The sequence below is a fragment of the Symphalangus syndactylus genome, chromosome 17 (assembly GCF_028878055.3).
Source record: "Symphalangus syndactylus isolate Jambi chromosome 17, NHGRI_mSymSyn1-v2.1_pri, whole genome shotgun sequence".
Taxonomy (NCBI): domain Eukaryota; kingdom Metazoa; phylum Chordata; class Mammalia; order Primates; family Hylobatidae; genus Symphalangus; species Symphalangus syndactylus.
The window spans coordinates 22,470,672-22,491,322 of record NC_072439.2 but is presented as its reverse complement, the minus strand read 5'-3'; the positions used below and the strand labels follow the sequence as shown (position 1 = coordinate 22,491,322).

Sequence of the window (20,651 nt, the reverse complement as noted above, 5' to 3'; positions counted from 1 at the left end):
CCTATAAGTGTATTGCCTTCAGTGGTTCCTTACAGGATTAGTGTGGGAAAAATGTAAGCCAGTGAGGACTGAGTGGAAATAGTTGCCAAGGATGCTCCCTCATGACTGCGTGTCAGAATAACCACATCTTATGAAACCTCCCTCCCTTTGATTTGGGCTTGTGTATGGCTCACTTTGATCAATATAATGTCATAGAAGTGACACTGTCTGCTTTTCAAAGGCAGGTCCTATGATGCCTTTCACCTTCTTCTTGAGCCTTTTGGACAGCTTCTTTGGTGGCAGCCCATCATCATTCCTTAAGTCCAAGAACCATGAGACTCTTATGATTTGAGGGAATTCAAGGCATGAACAGGGAAGTGACGTAGGGAAGGAGGTAATCAGCCAGCCCGTAGGTGCTCACCCAGCCCTCGTGTTGAGTCAGACATGAGTGAAGCATCCTCTGGAATCCCAAACTAAAAGACGCTTCAGAAAACATGACTCTCACCACATGATCTACTACCCACATGAGTCCAGTTAAACAAGAAAGATCAGGATAAATGATTTCTGTAAGCCAACATGTGTTGGGAGATTTGCTGTGCTGCAATGCCTAATGAAAGAGCAGCAAAGCAAGGTCATCTCACTGTGTCCATGTGTATGAATTGTGTCCATCCCAAAAATAAACTACATATTTTCTGATCTAAAACCATGACCACTTGTTTTTAAATAGAAATCCCAGGATTCTGCCACATAATTTGGAAAAATCTCACAATTATTATTATTATTTTTTAGTTTTAAGAAAAATTATACTTTAGTTCTGGGTTACATGTGCAGAACGTGCAGTTTTGTTACATAGATATACACGTGCAATGGTGGTTTGCTGCACCCATCAACCTGTCACCTACATTAGGTATTTCTTCTAATGTTATCCCTCCCCTAGCCCCCTACCCCCAAACAGGCCCCGGTGTGTGATGTCCCTCTCCCTGTGTCCGTGTGTTCTCATTGTTCAACTCCCACTTATGAGTGAGAAGATGTGGTGTTTGGTTTTCTGATCTTCTGATAGTTTGCTGAGAATGACGGTTTCCAGCTTCATCCATGTCCCTGCAAAGGACATAAACTCATCCCTTTTATGGCTGCATAGTATTCCATGGTGTGTATGTGCCACATTTTCATAATCCAGTCTCTTATCATGGTCTTTTGGGTTGGTTCCAAGTCCTTGCTATTGTGAATAGTGCTGTAATAAACACATGTGTGCGTGTGTCTTTATCATAGAATGATTTATAATCCTTTGGGTATATGCCCAGTAATGGGATTGCTGGGTGAAATGGTATTTCTAGTTCTAGATCCATGAGGAATTGCCACACTATCTTCCACAATTGGGGTTCTTTAAGAGAAATCTTTGGACTCCTGTGATTCTCTAACTATTGCTTGGATTGAAATTTTCAAGTGAGAAATATGTCTTTTTGTAAAGCTCCTGTATGGCAGCCTGCACAGAGCCAGGCACCATGTTAACACACAATAAATATCCTGAAAATAATGGAAAGTATTAGGAAATTCCACTAGATTGTTCTTAAGTTACAACATTTCTCCCCAAAGCCACGAGGTACATCTGTGTGGCTGTAAACAGCTACCTAACATTTCAGTGCAGTGAGTCATCTAAGATAGGGTAAAGATTTTGTCTCAGAGTCTCTGATGTCAACAATATGCTGTCAAAGGATGCTGTACCTAATATCTTCTAAGACATTCCAGGGACCTTGTCACTCACTCCTGGAGTCACAAGAAGGTTTATCCTATTTGATTTCTGGATGCCTCCCATAAACTTCCTCGGGGCCTCTTGGGGATGACCATTTCCTCTTTCCCTCTTAAAGCAAGAACGAAATTCTGGAAAGTTTGGTGATGTTTTAATGACCAAGTGCAGGGAAAAGGGTGAGGAGAGATCATGCTGTTAGCAGGCTCTGGGGATCCTATGGTCACATGGAAAGAGGGATTCCTCAACAATGAGGTGTGTGGTCATTTCCCTTAATTGCAGACAGACATTGAGGTCAGGGAGACATCTTCCCACACTTGCACAGTCTTCACAGAACATGGTGGGAGTGGATGGGCAAAGATGTATGGTGTTGGCCATTTATTATTACCTACAAGAGGAGAAGTGCCTCAGAAAGACAGTATGCCACCAAACAAACTTTCAGCCTTCTCTGTACTCTCTCCTAGTACCTACAACATCCCCTGAGAAAACTGCTAGTTATATAACTGAACCTAAGACTCACAATTCTGTTAAAGATTAACTATTTGAGAGAGTGCTCACATTATTTCTAGTGTTTCCTCTGTTTCCTCCAGCAAGGCTGTACCACTCTGTGTCACATTGTCTATGTTTGCTCAGCTTCCCGTCTAGCTTGGAAAATCCCCATGGCTAGTGACTGTGTTTCATGAACTTGAATCCCTGCATCTTGTACAGGGGTTCAAACAGGATTAACACTAGATTATGTTCATTGAATGCATATATATCTGTTCCATGAACTCTGACTGCCATTCCCTACTGATGGCCCAGTTTCTCTTTGGAGTTGCCTAGATCTGGGCTGATGGTGGCCAAGAATAAAACTCAAGTGTTGTTGGAGAGGTAGAAGCGGACAAGTGTTGCAAAACACAGGCTATCATTTTGAACAGTTTCTAAGCATAGAAAGAGATCCCTCACTTGAATCTGAATAAAATGTGAATCTTTTGCCCTACTCATAAGAAAGGGCCAGAACATTTGGATATATTCTTCATTACTGAGGCTATAAAGTAACCTTCTAGGTGTCAATTTGTTAAATTTAAGATGCACACATTTTTGAACCAGTTATTTCACTTCTTTGTGATTATCTTTCAATATAAGGGAGGTGGATAAAACAAAAGAATTGACTAGAAGTCTTAATACAGCACCATTAGTGAGAGCAAAATATTGGAAATAATCTCAAGGCCCTTAAAAAGAGTCAAGATCAATAATTTTGGGTAATCCTTATAATGCAATATTATGCATTCTTTAAAAACTGAGGAAGCACCATTAAGAGACGGTATCTTCAAGATACGTTCTTTGACAACAAATCAACTCAGTTGTTAAGGTGTAAAGTGTAGAGCAATGTATACTAGGATTTTCTTAAAAACAAATGAAATTATAGATCTGTATGCTTCTATAAGCAAAGATTTCCTGTGGAAGGAGAGCAGAGCACTGGTAATGCTCTCAGGAATAAGATTGGGTCCAGGAGTGAGACAAAGACTTAATTTTTCATGGACTAAAACAATTTTATTCTTTTTTTTTTTTTTTTTGAGACGGAGTCTCGCTCTGTTGCCCAGGCTGGAGTGCAGTGGCGCAATCTCGGCTCACTGCAAGCTCCGCCTCCCGGGTTCACGCCATTCTCCTGCCTCAGCCTCTCCGAGTAGCTGGGACTACAGGCGCCCGCCACCACACCCTGCTATTTTTTTTGTATTTTTAGTAGAGACGGGGTTTCACCGTGGTCTCGATCTCCTGACCTCGTGATCCGCCCGCCTCGGCCTCCCAAAGTGCTGGGATTACAAGCGTGAGCCACTGCGCCCAGCAACAATTTTATTCTTATGAATATTGTATTCATTCAGCAAAGTGCAAATTTAAATAGCAGCATAAGTAGAAATGAGTACAGTGAGAAAAGACAGAGGAGATTCTTCACCTTGGGGGAAATGCCAGATGAGCTGATACTGATCACGGTCAGATTTTGGAAAAGAGCTGAGGACAGCAGTGCAAGCAGAGGGTGCTCTGTGATAAAAAGCCTGGGGTAAGAGTAGTTATGAGAAATGGGTCCTGAAAATCTACTGGGGTCAGGCCAGGGAGAGCTGCCTCCTGCTCTGAGAACCCATAGAGGCTGGATACCGGGAGCTCCTGGGGCGCTCACCTGGTATTCATTGTCCAGCACCAAGATGCTCAGATCAAATTGTTTGCCATCCTCGAAGAACACATTGCGGCATCTCCCCTCACACTTCCAGGCCCCACACACGTGGCTGTCAATGACCAAACAATGACCAAAGTGCACTCAGAAATGGAAGGCGATGTCTGAGTTCTCATTCATCCCAGTGTAGAATTCCACCCGCAGCTCTGGGTCATTGCTGAGGGCAAAGCACACAGAGTGTTGGGCAGGCCCCTCCCTTGTGGCACACATACTCAACACACACACAAATCCCTTCCTTCCTTTCCCCAAGGCAGAAAGAAGCCTCCCTGGTCTCTCTGGTGATACTGCAGGCCTGGTCCCTGTGGTGCTGTTTTAGCTCCTTGTATATCCCCCAGGTGGGGAGATTCTCTGCCCCTCACAAGACAGAAAGTGAGCCACAGTTACTTACCTGGGTCTATGCCTTGTCCATTCCCTGAAAATTCTGTGACCCTTGATAAAGAGCCACAGCCCTAACCCCTGAGTGTTCTCCTCCCTTAGGCCTCATGACTGGCCCACAGTTCAGCCACTGTAGGTTTCATGCTTGGTGCTAGAGGGTCTCCAGGACCTGTGCCTGCATGGTTCCTCCATCCTGCCAACTAGAAATTTCCACATCACTCACATAAGACCACCTCTTGAGTAAATATTCTCCCTTCTTTTCCACCCCTGTGCCATGCAGTACTCACATGAAAGGGAGGATTGGTGTCCTTCTGATTGTCACGCAAGAACCAATGGACAAGGACACAGGCCTTCTGTGTGTCACCTGCTAGGGGATTGAGAGTGGGTCAAAGGGGCTGGGCCAGGTGTGGCCTCCCCTTTTGTGACAGATTCTCATGATGTAGAAAATTGGAGATCAACAGGCAAACCGTGAGGACTTCCCTCTTTCACCCTATCACAGTCAGAACTCCATATTCCTAAAGACATGAGGGTCTTATAGTTAGGAGCTAGGATTCAGGAGCCAGGCTGCCTGGACTCCAGTCCTGATTCTGCCTCTTACTGGCAGTGCTGTCTTAGATCCATACTTGAACTCTGCCTAACTTAGTTTCCCAGGTACAAGGAGGATTATTTAAAATTATTTTTTTCTGTACTTTCTTTTTATTTTTTGTCTTTATTAGTAATTCTTACTAATGGGTGATCTTAGTGATAGAGAAATTAATATCTGTGAAAACAAGACTTGAGGATCTATCAGTGAAGAAATTCAATCCAGTAAGAAGCAACACTTATTGAAAGAGAGAGGGAAATAACAAAAGAACTGGAAACCCCTGTGTGTGGGATGCACAGGCATGACAGTCATCAAGGGCCATGGGCATCTTTCCCAGAAGCTGTAAAAGTTGTTGACAGCACAGCTGCAGCACTTGGACAAATGAAGAGTGTGGGTCAGGGAAGTAATTAGAGATAACCTACAAGTGGATAATTTTTCTTCCTTTTTGAGACATGGTCTCACTCTGTCACCCAGGCTGATGTGTAGTGGTGCACCGATAGCTCACTGAAGCCTCGAACTCCTGTGCTGCAGGGGTTCTCACACCTTGGCCTCCTGAGTAGCTGTGGTGAAAGATGCCCGCCAAGGCTGGGTGCGGTGGCTCATGCCTGTAATCCCAGCACTTTGGGAGGCCGAGGCAGGTGGATCTCGAGGTCAGGAGTTCAAGATCAGCCTGACCAACATGGTGAAATCGCGTCTCTACTAAAAATACAAAAATTAGCCAAGCGTGGTGGTGTGCACCTGTAATCCCAGCTACTCAGGAGGCTGAGGCAGGAGAACCACTTAAACTCGGGAGGCAGAGGTTGCAGTGAGCCGAGATTCCACCACTGCACTCCAGCCTAGGCGACAGAGTGACTCCGTCTCAAAAAAAAAAAAAATGCCCACCAAGTTGCCTGTCTGACACTTAAAGTTTTTGTAAAGACAGTGTCTCACTATTTTGCCCAGGCTGCTCTCATACTCCTGGCCTCAAGTTATTTTCCCATTTTTGCCTACCAAAATGGTAAGATTATAGGCATGAGCCAGCAAACCCAGCTACTTTGATGATTAATATCCACTATAAACTCTATCTGAACTGAGGCTACCCTTGTTCCTTTCTGGTTTGAGTTGATTCAGTCTCTGAAACCACAGTCTCCAATGTTCTTCCTCAGAGAGCCAGGACTTGCACACCCTCCTGACCTACAATGGGAATGGCAGCCTTGGGTGGGAGACAGGAAAAGACCTGAGGATGAGAGGCAGGAGATGATGGTCACTGTGTGCAGACCCCACCTGAGGAACCATTGTTCCCATAGTCTGGATTCCTCTTTTCCACTCTGCCTGGGAAGAGACATCTACAGATCATACATTCTGCTCTCATTAATGCTCACAAATGAGTCATTGGTAACTCCCAGTCCCCAAGATCCCCACCAGTTCTGCCACCCAGGATCCACATTGACACATATTAGAAGATGCACAGCTGCTTCATCAGAGGCCCTGCTGTGTGAGGAGGAAACTTCACATGGACAGAAGGCCACGTGCATGTTCCCAGTTCAACATCCAGTCACATCCCAGCACACACACAACCACAGTGACACAGAGCTACACCACTCACTGAGTCACACATGCCTGCTCACTGTCCATATAAAGATGCTCATGCATTGGTCTGGGTGCGCTCACACACACACTCACATCAAAGACTGGGAGACAAAACACAGCACTCCTCAGCAAATGTAAAAGAACAGAAATTATAACAAACTGTCTCTCAGACCACAGTGCAATCAAACTGGAACTCAGGATTAAGAAACTCACTCAAAACCTCTCAACTACATGGAAACTGAACAACCTGCTCCTGAATGACTACTGGGTACATAACAAAATGAAGGCAGAAATAAAGATGTTCTTTGTGGCCAGTGAAATCAAAGACACAACATACCAGAATCTCTAGGACACATTTAAAGCAGTGTGTAGAGGGAAATTTATAGCACTAAATGCCCACAAGAGAAAGCAGGAAAGATCTAAAATCGGCATGCTAACATCACAATTAAAAGAACTAGAGAAGCAAGAGCAAGCACATTCAAAAGCTAGCAGAAGGCAAGAAGTAACTAAGATCAGAGCAGAACTGAAGGAGATAGAGACACAAAAAACTCTTCAAAAAATCAATGAATCCAGGAGCTGGTTTTTTGGAAAGATCAACAAAATTGATAGACCACTAGCAGGAATAATAAAGAATAAAAGGGAGAAGAACCAAATAGATGCAATAAAAAATGATAAAGGGGATATCACCACCGATCCCACAGAAATACAAACTACCATCAGAGAATACTATAAATACCTCTATGCAAAGAAACTAGAAAATCTAGAAGAAATGGATAAATTCCTGGATACTTACACCCCTCCAAGCCTAAACCAGAAAGAAGTTGAATCTCTGTATAGACAAATAATAGGCTCTGAAATTGAAGCAATAATTAATAGCCTACCAACCAAAAAAAGTCCAGGAGCAGATGGATTCACAGCCGAATTCTACCAGAGGTACAAAGAAGAGCTGGTACCATTCCTTCTGAAACTATTCCAATCAATAGAAAAAGAGGGAATCCTCCCTAACTCGTTTTATGAGGCCAGCATCATCCTGATACCAAAGCCTGGCAGACATACAACAAAAAAAGAGAATTTTAGACCAATATCCCTGATGAACATCGATGCAAAAATCCTCAATAAAATACTGGCAAACTGAATCCAGCAGCACATCAAGAAGCTTATCCACCAAGATCAAGTGGGCTTCATCCCTGGGATGCAAGGCTGGTTCAACATACGAAAATCAATAAACGTAATCCATCACATAAACAGAACCAGGGACAAAAACCACATGATTATCTCAATAGATGCAGAAAAGGCCTTCGACAGAATTCCACAGCGCTTCATGCTAAAAACTCTCAATAAACTAGGTATTGATGGAACTTATCTCAAAATAATAAGAGCTATTTATGACAAACCCACAGCCAATATCATACTGAATGGGCAAAAACTGGAAGCATTCCGTTTGAAAACTGGCACAAGACAGAGAGGCCCTCTCTCACCACTCCTATTCAACATAGTATTGGAAGTTCTGGCCAGGGCAGTCAGGCAAGAGAAAGAAATAAAGGGTATTCAGTTAGGAAAAGAGGAAGTCAAATTGTCCCTGTTTGCAGATGACATGATTGTTTATTTAGAAATCCCCATTGACTCAGCCCAAAATCTCCTTAAGCTGATAAGCAACTTCAGCAAATTTTCAGGATACAAAATCAATGTGCAAAAATCACAAGCATTCCCATACACCTATAACAGAAAAACAGAGATCCAAGCCATGTGTGAACTCCCATTCATAATTGCTACAAAGAGAATAAAATACCTAGGAATCCAACTTACTGAGTACTGCAAACCACTGCTCAATGAAATAAAAGAGGACATAAACAAATGGAAGAACTTTCCATGCTCATGGATAGGAAGAATAAATATCATGAAAATGATCATACTGGCCAAGGTAATTTATAGATTCAATGCCATCCCCAACAAGCTACCAATGACTTTCTTCACAGAATTGGAAAAAACTACTTTGAAGTTCATATGGAACCAAAAAAGAGCCTGCATTGCCAAGTCAATCCTAAACCAAAAGAACAAAGCTGGAGGCATCATGCTACCTGACTTCAAAGTATACTACAAGGCTACAGTAGCCAAAACAGCATGGTACTGGTACCAAAACAGAGAGATAGACCAATGGAACAGAACAGAGGCCTCAGAGATAACACCACACATCTACAACCATCTGATCTTTGATAAACCTGACAAAAACAAGAAATGGGGAAAGGATTCCCTATTTAATAAATGGTGCAGGGAAAACTGACTAGTCATATGTAGAAAGCTGAAACTGATCCCTTCCTTACACCTTATACAAAACTTAATTCAAGATGGATTAAAGACTTAAATGTTAGATCAAAAACCATAAAAACCTAGAGGAAAACCTAGGCAATACCTTTTACGATATAGGCACGGGCAAGGACTTCATGACTAAAACACCAAAAGCAATGGCAACAGAAGCCACAATTGACAAATGGGATCTAATTAAACTAAAGAGATTCTGAATAGCAAAAGAAACTACCGTCAGAGTGAACAGGCAACCTACAGAATGGGAGAAAATTTTTGCAATCTACCCTTGTGACACAGGGCTAATATCCAGAATCTACAAATAACTTAAACAAATTTACAAGAAAAAATCAAACAACCCCATCAAAAAGTGGGCAAAGGATATGAACAGACAATTCTCAGAAAAGACATTTATGCAGCCAACAGACACATGAAAAAATGCTCATCATCACTGGTCATCAGAGGGATGCAAATCAAAACCACAGTGAGATACCATATCACACCAGTTAGAATGGCAATCATTAAAAAGTCAGGAAACAACAGATGCTGGAGACAATGTGGAGAAATAAGAACACTTTTACACTGTTGGTGGGAGTGGAAACTAGTTCAACAATTGTGGAAGACAGTGTGGCGATTCCTCAAGGATCTAGAACTAGAAATACCATTTGACCCAGCGATCCTATTAGTGGGTATATATGGAAAGGATTATTAATCATGCTGCTATAAAGACACATGCACATATATGTTTATTGTGGCACTATTCACAATAGCAAAGACTTGGAACCAACCCATATGTCCATCAATGATAGACTGGATTAAGAAAATGTGGAACATATACATCATGGAATGCTATGCAGCCCTAAAAAATCATGAGCTTATGTCCTTTGTAAGGAGATGGATGAAGCTGGAAACCATCATTCTGAGCAAACTATTACAAGGAAAGAAAGCCAGACACTGCATGTTCTCACTCATAGGTGCTAATTGAACAATGAGAACACCTGGACACAGGCCAGGGAACATCACACACCGGGGCCTGTCATGGGGTGGAGGGATGGGGGAGGGATAGCATTAGAAGAAACACCTAATGTAGATGATGAGTTAATGGGTACAGGCAACCAACATGGCACATGTATGCCTATGTAACAAACCTGCACGTTGTGCACGTGTACCCTAGAACTTAAAGTATAATAATAATAAAAAAAAGGAAATAAGTAATCTAGAAGAGAAGGGAGAACATATTGTGGGCATCCAATATGAAGCACAGACTTTGTTTTTTTTCTGGAAATAGTTGAATTGGTCCTGATCTGTTTGGAGGTATTTGGGTACTTCTAGATGATCTGTCTTGGGACCAGTGTCCTGAAGAGGGATAGGTTTCATTTTTAAAGAAGGTAGAGGAAATGCAAGGATATTTTTTGGAAAGTTAAAACTGTCCACTAAGAAATTTGCTGAGCTTCTAATTTGTCTGTTATTCAAACAATCTAAAAATTAGGGCTGCTTTAAATAAAAGACCAAAATAAATAGCTCACAGAAAAGTCCCCTGTCTGTTCCTGTCCAGCAGTCCAAGTATATCATGTAATCACTTATTTCCCTTTCAAGCTAATGTGATTGCACTTGTTCTTTTCACTTAATAAATATGGACTCCCCTTTTTCAGTTATTTGAAAAAATATACATCCCCCTTTTGCCTATTAAGAAGGCACATTTTAGGCCGGGCGCGGTGGCTCACACTTGTAATCCCAGCACTTTGGGAGGCCGAGGCGGGCAGATCAGAAGGTCAGGAGATCGAGACCACGGTGAAACCCCGTCTCTACTAAAAATACAAAAAAAAAAAAAAAAAATTAGCCGGGCGTGGTGGCGGGCGCCTGTAGTCCCAGCTACTCGGAGAGGCTGAGGCAGGAGAATGGCGTGAACCCGGGAGGCGGAGCTTGCAGTGAGCCGAGATTGGGCCACTGCACTCCAGCCTGGGCGACAGAGCGAGACTCCGTCTCAAAAAAAAAAAAAAAAAAAAAAAAGAAGGCACATTTTAACTTTTTTTTTGTTTTTTGTTTTTTGTTTTTGTTTTTTGTTTTTTGTTTTGCCAAGGGAGATGCTATGTAGGGTGAATTCAAGGAGTCCCAAAGAAGAATCTGAAATAATGTGAGGCAATTGGGAGGTATTGAGAAAAAGTATTAAACATGGATTTAAAAAGCTGCAGTTTAAATGTAGTGCAGCCATTACTGTGTTACCTTGGCCAATTTACCTAACCTCTGTGAGCATGATTTCGTGAAGAAAACAGAGAACAATAGGATCCAAAGCAGCATAGTAATGAGACCCTATGTAAAGCTGGAAGGAGTCTTAGATGGACATCAAGTCTACTCTCTAATACTTAAAGCATTGGGGGTAGATGGATGTTCATTTAGAATTATAACAGGAATACCTTTGATTTATGTAAATTTTACTCTCAAAGATATTTTCTAAAAAATAAATAATTTATTCTAAGTGATTCAATATGACTAAAATAAATGACATGTCTTTATATCTGCCAGTGTTTTATTATCATAATGTTACAATGGTAAGCATTAAGTTCTGAGAATTGGATATAAGTCACGTACTGCTAAGATCATTGGTTCTCATAGGTACAAATCTAAGTCTATTTTGGATCATATCCAGGAATTGATGAACCTTCCACCCAGCCTTAACATGAAGATAGAGAAAGGAATGCGATGGGCTTGGGAGGAGAAAGCGTTCAAAGTGCTAATTTGAGATGTTTCGCATTCCAGGTCCTAAACTCAATATTTTAAAATTAGCCTCTCTATTTTAAAGAAGAGCAGGGTTTTTCTGACTTCATTCTATGGTTCTTGCTGTCTCCTATTTCTTCAAATTTCATATCATTCATTGGGGTTTACATGAAAAAAGAGAATATTTGATAAATATTAATTCCCCTAAAGATAATATTTTTTTGCCTACCCAAATTTAACCCAAGCCAATCTAAACTTCAAACCTGAACCAAACAAAAAGGAGAAAAACAAGAGAAAACCTCAAAAACATTTCTTTCAAGCTAGCTTTCCTTTCATTACAAAAATAAGTTCTCCAATTCCACGATACCATTCCAGGTACCCATTACAACTGCTGCCTTTATTGCATCAGGAGTTTGCGTCAACATTGCTTTAGGGCATGTGAGGTCATTTTTCACTCCCTTGTTTACCCAGTATATGTGGGTTGTCATGTTTATCTCACTCCTTGGGTGATTTCTGAAGACACAGGGTCTTGCTATGTTGACTGGGCTGGCTTTGAACTCCTGGGATCAAGCGATCCTCCTGCCTCAGCCTCTGAAGTAGTTGGGACTACAGGCCCACGCCACCGTGCTGGGCTGGACATGTAAATTTGAAGTGAATGATTAAACATGCAGCTAGTTGAAAATATGGCTGACTGGTAACAGAAAAGCTACAATGTGTTTTTGAAAGTATAAAGTGAATGATTTCTTGGAAAAAATTGTGACTTTGGATATCCGTTGTTGAAATCAGAATAAACTACATTTCACTTGCATATTCTTAAATGAATTATTAAATTTTTCAGAAGTCAGTGTTACGTAGAAATACCATTTTGCAATGTTAATCTGTTTGAATCTTTGGAGAAAGTGGTTTCATTATAGATGCATAATGCACTCTCAATATTTTAAACGAATTGTTCACTCTTCCATTTAAGGTATAACAGTTTCTTGTATAAAATGGCTGGATGTGTATAAAGGAATTATGTTGTCTTGTGCTTTTAACCCAACTTCAGTAATTACTATAATCTCATATTTATAATAGTTTTGTTAGGTCAGAGAACCAAATGAAAGTATTTTATGTTTTCTCATTACTTTAGATTTTATTATTGTGTAAATTATTGGGTTTTTAGCATTTCCTAACATGAATTTTTAATCATTTTTAAGTACACAGAATTTCTTCTGTACCATTTAAATAAAATATTTTTATAACTTAAAACAAAACAAAACAAAACAAAACAAACAAACAAAAAAAACCCACCATTCCCAATAGGCAGGAAAGCAGTTCTGGTAAACAACCCTAACTAAAACCCAACTAGCTCAGGAAATGAATGAAAAAGAAACCAATTTTTAAATGCATTTAAAGAGACCTATGAAAAACCAGGGCTAAACCTCTCAGTTACTCTAACCTCTCCATAATGAACCAAAAGCCAGATAAGAATTCTGTAGCCTTTATGGAAAGGCCAAGAGAGGCACTAATAGAGTACACCTCCGTATCCCATAATTCAGTGGAGGAGCAGCTCATTCTGAAAAAGAAAGTTTATTACACAGGTAGTTCCCAATATTAAAAGAAAACTACAAAAGCAAGCTATAGGACCAAGTAGCACCTAAGAGAACCTCCTGAAGGTGGCGACTTTTTTCTTTTATAATAGGTACCAGGAAGTGTCCCCCCAAAAGGGGAAAATTTCAGGAGAACAACAGAGTCTTCAGCAGCAGCTTTACAAGCTTGTAAAGTCCAGAATCCCCAAAGTGCATCTGCTAGTTGCTATTGGCATGGCAGGCCAGGGCATTTTTAAAAGAAATGTCCAGGCAGCAAGATGAAGCAACCTCAACCCTGTCCAGGCTGTGGCAAAAACCACTGGAAACAGAACTGCCCCCAGAGGCAGAGGTCACTGGGTTCAAAATCAGTCTCACAGATGGTTCAGCAGGACTGATGGGTCCCAGGGCTTAAAACTTAGCTCTAGGGGCTCAAATTGCCATTATAGCACAGGAGCCCTGGATAATTCTGGAAATTAAAGGTAGGAAAGTAAACCTCCTCCTAAACACTAGAGCCCATCTCTCTCTTTTCTTCTCTCTAATCCAGACCTCCTCTTTAAGATAGCATAACAGTAAAGGGCATCTCAGGAAAAACTCGAATCCAGTAGTTTTCTCAACCTTACCTGTAGTTAGAAAGACCTATTTACACGTGCTTCCAAGTCATTGTCATAATAGCTCTACTAGTCAGAAAAGCCTCCAAGTTAACCCTAGGAAATAATTCAACTGTTTATAGCCCACATAATGTGGCAGAATCACTGTCCTCTAAGGGGAGCTCTTAGCTAGTAAACAGCCGGTAAAGCAAGAAGTACATAAGGCAGGATAAGCAGTAGTCACTCTCCCCAAACACAAGCGCTCAATTAGCTGAGCTAATAGCTCTTACAAGAGCACTTACGTTAAGCAAGGAAATGGTAGCTAACATTTCTACTAACTCCAAGTACGTTTTCCTAATTGTCCATGCTCATGCTGCCATTTAAAAGGAAAGGCATTTTCTTACCACTAATGAATCTCCCATAAAATATCACCAGGAAATTAACAGGTTATTATCCTTACTTTTTCTTACACATGAAATAGCAGGGATGCATTGTAGAGAACATCAAAAGAGAATAAATAAGGTAGCCAAAGGAAATAAATCAGCTGATCAGCCAGCTAAGCCAGAGGCAAGGAAGCCTCAAGCCATTAACACAACTAGCAAAAGTCCAAAGAAATAAAACCACCTCTATTTAACCCAGGAAATTTAGTCTTTCTCTCTTCTTCCTTAAGCCAAGCTGGGAAGAGCCCTACATTGTTCTTATTTCAACCGTCTTAGAAGCAAAAGTTACAGGAATCAACTCCTAAATACATCACACTCAAGTCAAAGCCTAAAAAGCTTTTTCTCTAACAGCCCAGAGAATTGTCCAGAATATCATTTGTGGAAAAATAAAAAATCATAAGCTAAAAATCACAAAAATTAACTAAGGGCTACTCATCTTACTCAGTCCCACATTTACTTCAACAGATAATATTTGTCATTTCCATACTTTACTCTCAAAATTTGCCACCAAATAATAAAACTTATTTTTAGTTCATATTTGCAGGAAATTTTAATGATACATAAAACTGCTATTGTAACTCTGTAAATCCCCAGAGGGAAATGTTTTACCTTGGGCAAGTAAAATTTTAAATATTTTTTTTTGCTACACCACTCTTGTGGTAATTGTTATAGTCAGGGTTCTTATAGAATGAAAGGAGAACAGTTCTTATAAAACAGGATATTACCTTCAACAACTTCTAAGCATAGGGAAAGATCCCTCGCTTGAATCTGAATAAGATGTGAATGTTTTGGCCTACTCGTTAGAGAAAGCCAGAAAGTATGGATATATTCTTTATATTGAGGCTACAGAGAAAGTCACCTTATTAGTATTAATTTTTCAAATTTAAAATGCACACATTTTTGAGCCAGCTTTTCCATTTTTTTTGTAATTATCTTTTAGTACAAGTATTGGGAGGTTGGTAATGACAAAAGGATTGATTAGAAAACTTAATACAGCATCATTTGTGAGAGCAAAATACTGGAAGGAAATTTAATGCCCCCAAAAGGGCCAAGTTCAACAACTTTGGGTAAACTTAATGCAATATTATGCAATCTTTAAAAACTGAAGCAGCATCATAGATTGATAATGTCTTCAATATATATTATTTGGCAACAAATCAACTTAGTTCTTGAAGTGTAATGTGTAGAGCAACTTATACCAGGATTTGCTTAAAAACAAATGAAATCATAGACATATCTATATGCTTCCATAAGCAAAAATTTCCTCTGAAGGGCTGAGCACGGTGGCTTAAGCCTGTAATCCCAGTATATTGAGAGGCCAAGTTGGGCGGATAACTTGAGGTTGGGAGTTCAGGACCAGCCTGGCCAAAGTGGTGAACCCCCGTCTCCCCTAAAAATACAAAAATTAGCCAGGTGTGCTGGCACACACCTGTAGTCCCAGCTACTTGGGAGGCTGAGGCGAGAAAATTGTTGGAATCCAGGAGGTGGAGGTTGCAGTGAGCTGAGATCATGCCACTGCACTCCAACCTGGATGAAAAATGAGACTCTGTCTCAAGAAAACAAACAAACAAACAAAACCTCTTTGAATGAAAGCAGAGCTCTGATAATGTTTTTCCTATGAGTAGAATTTGGGCCCCAAAATGAGACGAAGACTTAATTTGTGACTGATTAAAACAAGCTTTTTTTTTAAACTTTTTTTTCCCTGAAGTATATTGTATTCACTCAGCTAAATGAAAATTTAAATAATGGCATAAATAGAAATGAGCACTATGTGAAAAGACAGAGGAGATTCTCTACTTTGGGGGAAATGTCAGGTGAGCTGACCTTGATATTGGTCAGATTTGAGAAAGAGCTGAGGATGGCAGTGCAAGCAGGGGGTGCCCTGTGATGAAAACCAGGGGCAGGAGTAGTTATGGGAGATGGACCCCGACGGACTACTGAGGCCAGGTCAATGAGAGCTGCCTCCTGTTTTGGGAGCCCACAGAGCCTGGGTGCTAGGAGCTCCTGGGGTGCTCACCTCATACTCATTGTAATGTACGTAGATGCACAGCTCAAATTGTTTGCCATCCTCAAAGGGCACGTAGTCTGTTGTCTCCTCCAACATCCATATCCCAAACTCACGCCTGTTCATGACCACATGATTGCCAAAGTGCACTCGGAAACGGAAGGCAATATCTGAATCCTCATCCATGTCAGTGTAGAAATCCACCTGCAGCTGTGGGTCATTGCTGAGGGCGAAGCACGCAGAATGTTGGGCAGGCCCCTCCCTTGCACAGACACAAGCTCAACACACACACAAGTCCCTTCCCCCATTTACCTAGGGAAAAAGTCTCCCTGATAATACTGATGGCCAGGTCCCTGTGGGGATGCTTCAGCTCCTCGTGCCCCCAGGCAGGGAGATTCTGTGCTCGTCATCCCCAGATAAAAACCGAGCCACAGTCACTGACCTCGGCCTATGACTTGTTCATTCCCTGAAAATTCTATGCCCCCTGATAAAGAACCACAGCCCCAACCCAGTGAGTGTCCTCCTCCCATTGGCCCCATGGCTGGCCCACATGCAGTTGCTGCAGGTCTCATGCCTGGTGCTGGAGGGTCTCCAGGACCTGCACCTGCATGGGGCCTCCATCCTGCCAACTAGACATTTCCACATCACCCACACGTAAGGACAAATCCTTAGCAAATATTCTCCCTTCTTCTCCAACCCCTCCATTGGACCATGGAGTACTCACATAAAAGAGTCAATCGGTGTCCCTTTGATTACCATGCAGGAACCAACAGACAAAGGCACAGGCAGTTTGTATGGCACCTGCCAGAGTATTGAGAGTAAGTGAGAGGTGCAGGGTCAGGTGCAGTCTCCCCTCCTGTAACAGATTCCCATGGCGCAGGAGGTTAGAGATGAAAGGGCAGACTCTGTGGACTCTCCTCTTTAACCCTAGCACCTTCAGGGCCCCATATTCCTGAAGATATGGTGGACACATAAGTAAGGGCAAGGTTTCAGGAGCCAGGATGCCTGGATTCCAGTCCTCATTCTGCCTTTTACTAGCAGTGCAGTCTTAGATGTGTTACTTGAACTCTCCCTTCCTCATTTTCCCTAGGAAAAGGAGGATTATCAGGAATTTCTACTTTGTAGGATGTTCTCCATAATAGGGAGTTAATACATGTAAAAGTGTTACCCTAATCCCTGTCATGCGTAGGGCCTCTTAGGGGTGACCTAATAGAACAGGAGAGTCCTCTGGAAAGACTGACCTTCCTTCATTTTCAACTCTGAAAATTAAAACAAGACTTGTAAATGTAAGAATTTAAACATTCACTCCAGTGAGAAACAACACTTGTTGAAAGGGAGAGGGAAATGATGAAAGAACAGGAAACCCCTGTGTGTGGAATGCACATGCATCACCATCATCAACGGCAATGGACGTCCTTCCAAGAAGGGGCACACACTACTGAGAGCACAGCCCCAGGACTTGCACAAATGAAGCCTGTGGGTCAGGGACATAACTGGAGGGAATGATTGATTTCTATGATGACTACAAGTAGTTGAGATGATTTTTCTGTACTTTTGAGATAGGTTCTTGCTCTGCCACCCAGGCTGACATGCAGGGATGCAATCATGGTTCACTGAAACCTCAAACTCTTGGGCTGCAGTGAACCTCACACATCTGCCCCCTCTTGAATAGCTGGGAAGAAAGGTGCCTGCCTCTCTGCCAGTCAAATATTTAAAGTTTTTTTAAAGAAAGCATCTCACTATGACGCCCAGACCGGTCTCAGACTTCTGGCCTCAAGTTATCCTCTCATCTTCGCCTCCAAAATTGGCGGGATTATAGCCATGAGCCAGTGAACCCAGCTGCTTGGTTGATTAATATCCACTGTAAGCTCCTTCTGAACTGAGACTTAACTTGTTCTTTCATGGGTGGAGAACAAGTTTAGTCTCAGTTCAGACAGAGCTTACAGTGGATATTTTGTTTGATTCAGTCTCTGAAACCACGGCCTCTAATGTCCTTCCCTAACAAACCAGTTTCTGCACACCCTCCTGTCACACAGTGGGAAGAACTGGATGGGCTAGGCACAGGCAAGCTGAGCCTGGGAGGCAAGAGCCAGTGGTCACTCTGTGCAGACCCCACCTGAGGAACCATCGCCCCCATAGTCTGCATTCCTCTTCCCCACTCTTACTGGGAAGAGACACCTACTGATCATACATTCTGCTCTCACAAGTGATTGGAAACAAGTCCTTGGTAACTCACAATCCCCAAGATCCCCACCAGTTAAGCCACCTGGGATTCACATCAGAGGTGCTGCTGTGTGGGGAGAAACATTCACATGTGCAGAAAGCCACATGCATGATCCCACTTCAACACACAGTCACATCCCAGCAGACACACGCACGGTCACACAGAGCCACGCCACTGACTGCGTCACACACACCTGCTCACTGTGCACATAACGATGCTCATGCACTGGTCTGGCTGTGCTTACACACATACTCACATCATAGACAGGAAACAAAGCCCACTCATCCCTTTACTCTCCATTCACACACCTGCTCGTCCTGGTGGGTCATCCACCTCCCACTTAAAGTCACATTATCTCAGCAGAGTTTATGCTCATCAGACACCACCTCACACTCACAGAAGGTTACACTGGTCCAGGGTCCGTACCCCAGTGCCCACAAGCATCTCAGATACCGTAGCCTCAGGGTTTCTATTCCACACGTCAATAGCTCTAAGTAAAGCATTCACAGTAAAATGCTATATTTTCATCTCATAAAATCTCCCATTTCTTTCTTGGTTTGTGTGACACGAAATTTTTGAAGGCTGTGTCTTTTCAACTCACGGGTAAAGAGGACATTGTTCTCTCCTTCTTGGCTTCCTTCGGAATTGTGTCCAGTCTTCTGAGTGAATCTCTGAGTTGCAGCATTTAAATGACCCACTTCAGCCTTGCCCTCTGGCTTCATTCCAGATTCCATGCTCCTCCCAGCAAGATTGCCTTGTAGCTTTAGAAAGGTTTAGGTGTCAGGAAGAAACTCAGTCACAACCATAGCTATTTGCAAGTCTGTGTCTGTAATGCAGCAGAAATGACAGTGGGGGAGGTACCAGGCTGTGGATTGGGTTACCAGGGAAATGCATAGATAAAGATGATGGAGTGAGCGGTAGTGGTTGTAAAGCCCAGCCTTTATGCCTCTCAGGCCTTTTCTCATCTATGCAGAATCTACCCAGAAGGTGTACATTTTCCCAATTTGTACAATGGCTAAAAAAAAAAAGTTGGAGATTTTGGGGAAATACATTAGTCCTAGGAGGTAATGATTCTCTTTGCTTCTAAACGTTCTGGAAGAGCACTGACCTTGATCCTCAGGAGGATCTGTGGAGAGAAGTAGAGAAAGTTCTTGCATGAACCTATTCCACACTAGGCTGCTTGGCTCTGCCAAGTGAGGGCCACTCTCACCTGACTGTCGCACACCTGGGCTCTAGCTACACTCTCTCCTTTCTCTTTGTGTCCATATAAATAAAAGTTTCAGAGACACTGTTTCTCCTGCAGATTCTGGGAGGAAGGTGAGATTGTTGTTTTTATTTGATTTTTCTTTCATTTTATTTTAGGTTCGGGGTACATATGCAGATAAAGTCGTGTCATGGGGTTTGTGGTATATATGATTTCTTCACCTGGTTACTCAGCGTAGTACTCAAGAGTTTTTTTTTTTCTCCTCTTCCACCTTTCACCCCCCACCCTCAAGGAGGCCCCAGTGTGTGTTGTTCCCCTCTTGGTGTCCATGAGTCTCATCATTTAGTTCACACTGCTAAGTGAGAACATGCAGTATTTGGTTTTCTGTTCCTGCATTAGTTTGCTAAGAATAATGGCCTCCAGCTCCATCCATGTTCCTGCAAAAGACATAATATCATTCTTTTTTAGGACTGCATAGTGTTCCATTGTGTACATGTACCACATTTTCTGTATCCAATCTGTCATTGATTGGCATTTGGGTTCATTCCATGTCTTCGCTATTGTGCATAGTGTTGCAGTGAACATTCATGTGCATATGTCTTTATGCCAGAATGATTTCTATTCTTCTGGGTATACACCCAGAGATGGGATTGCTGGGTTGAATGGTAGATCTATTGTTAGCTCTTTGAGGAATCACCACACTGCTTTCCCAATGGGTGAACTAATTTACACTGTCACCAACAATGTGTGAGTGCTCCCTTTTCTCCACAACCTTGCAGCATCTGTCCTTTTTTGACTTTTTAATAACAGCCATTCTGACTGGTGTGAGATGGTATCTCATTGTGGTTTAGATTTGTATTTCTCTAATGTTCAGCGATATTGAGCTTTTTTATATGCTTTTTGGCCACCTGTATGCTTACTTTTGAAAAATGTCTGTTCTTGTCCTTTGCTCATCATTTTGTTGTTGTTTTAAAACAGGTCTCACTCTGAAACTCAGGCTGGAGTGATGTGGCACCATCTTGGCTCACTGTAACCTCTGGCTCCAGGGCTCAGGTGATTTTTCTCAGCTCAGTTTCCTGAGTAGCTGGGACTACAGGTGCATGTCTCCATGCTAGGCTATTTTTTTTTTTTTCTATTTTTAGTAGAGA

The 20,651-nt window shown here is 42.0% G+C and overlaps 2 protein-coding genes across 8 annotated transcripts in view; one reads left to right on the top strand and one right to left on the bottom strand.

Annotated features, from left to right (window-relative positions):
- LEUTX (leucine twenty homeobox) overlaps positions 1-20,651 on the top strand; it is a 160,364-nt gene that overhangs the window by 30,464 nt on the left and 109,249 nt on the right. The gene's annotated exons all lie outside the window — the stretch shown is intronic.
- On the bottom strand, positions 1,866-18,960 carry LGALS13 (galectin 13). Its single transcript, XM_055247961.2, has 4 exons — positions 18,901-18,960; positions 16,800-16,876; positions 16,088-16,298; positions 1,866-2,111 (listed from the first exon to the last, which is right to left on the bottom strand). Exons 1-4 carry the CDS (start codon positions 18,913-18,915, stop codon positions 2,052-2,054), a joined length of 363 nt encoding a protein of 120 aa, XP_055103936.2. The 5' UTR covers positions 18,916-18,960; the 3' UTR covers positions 1,866-2,051.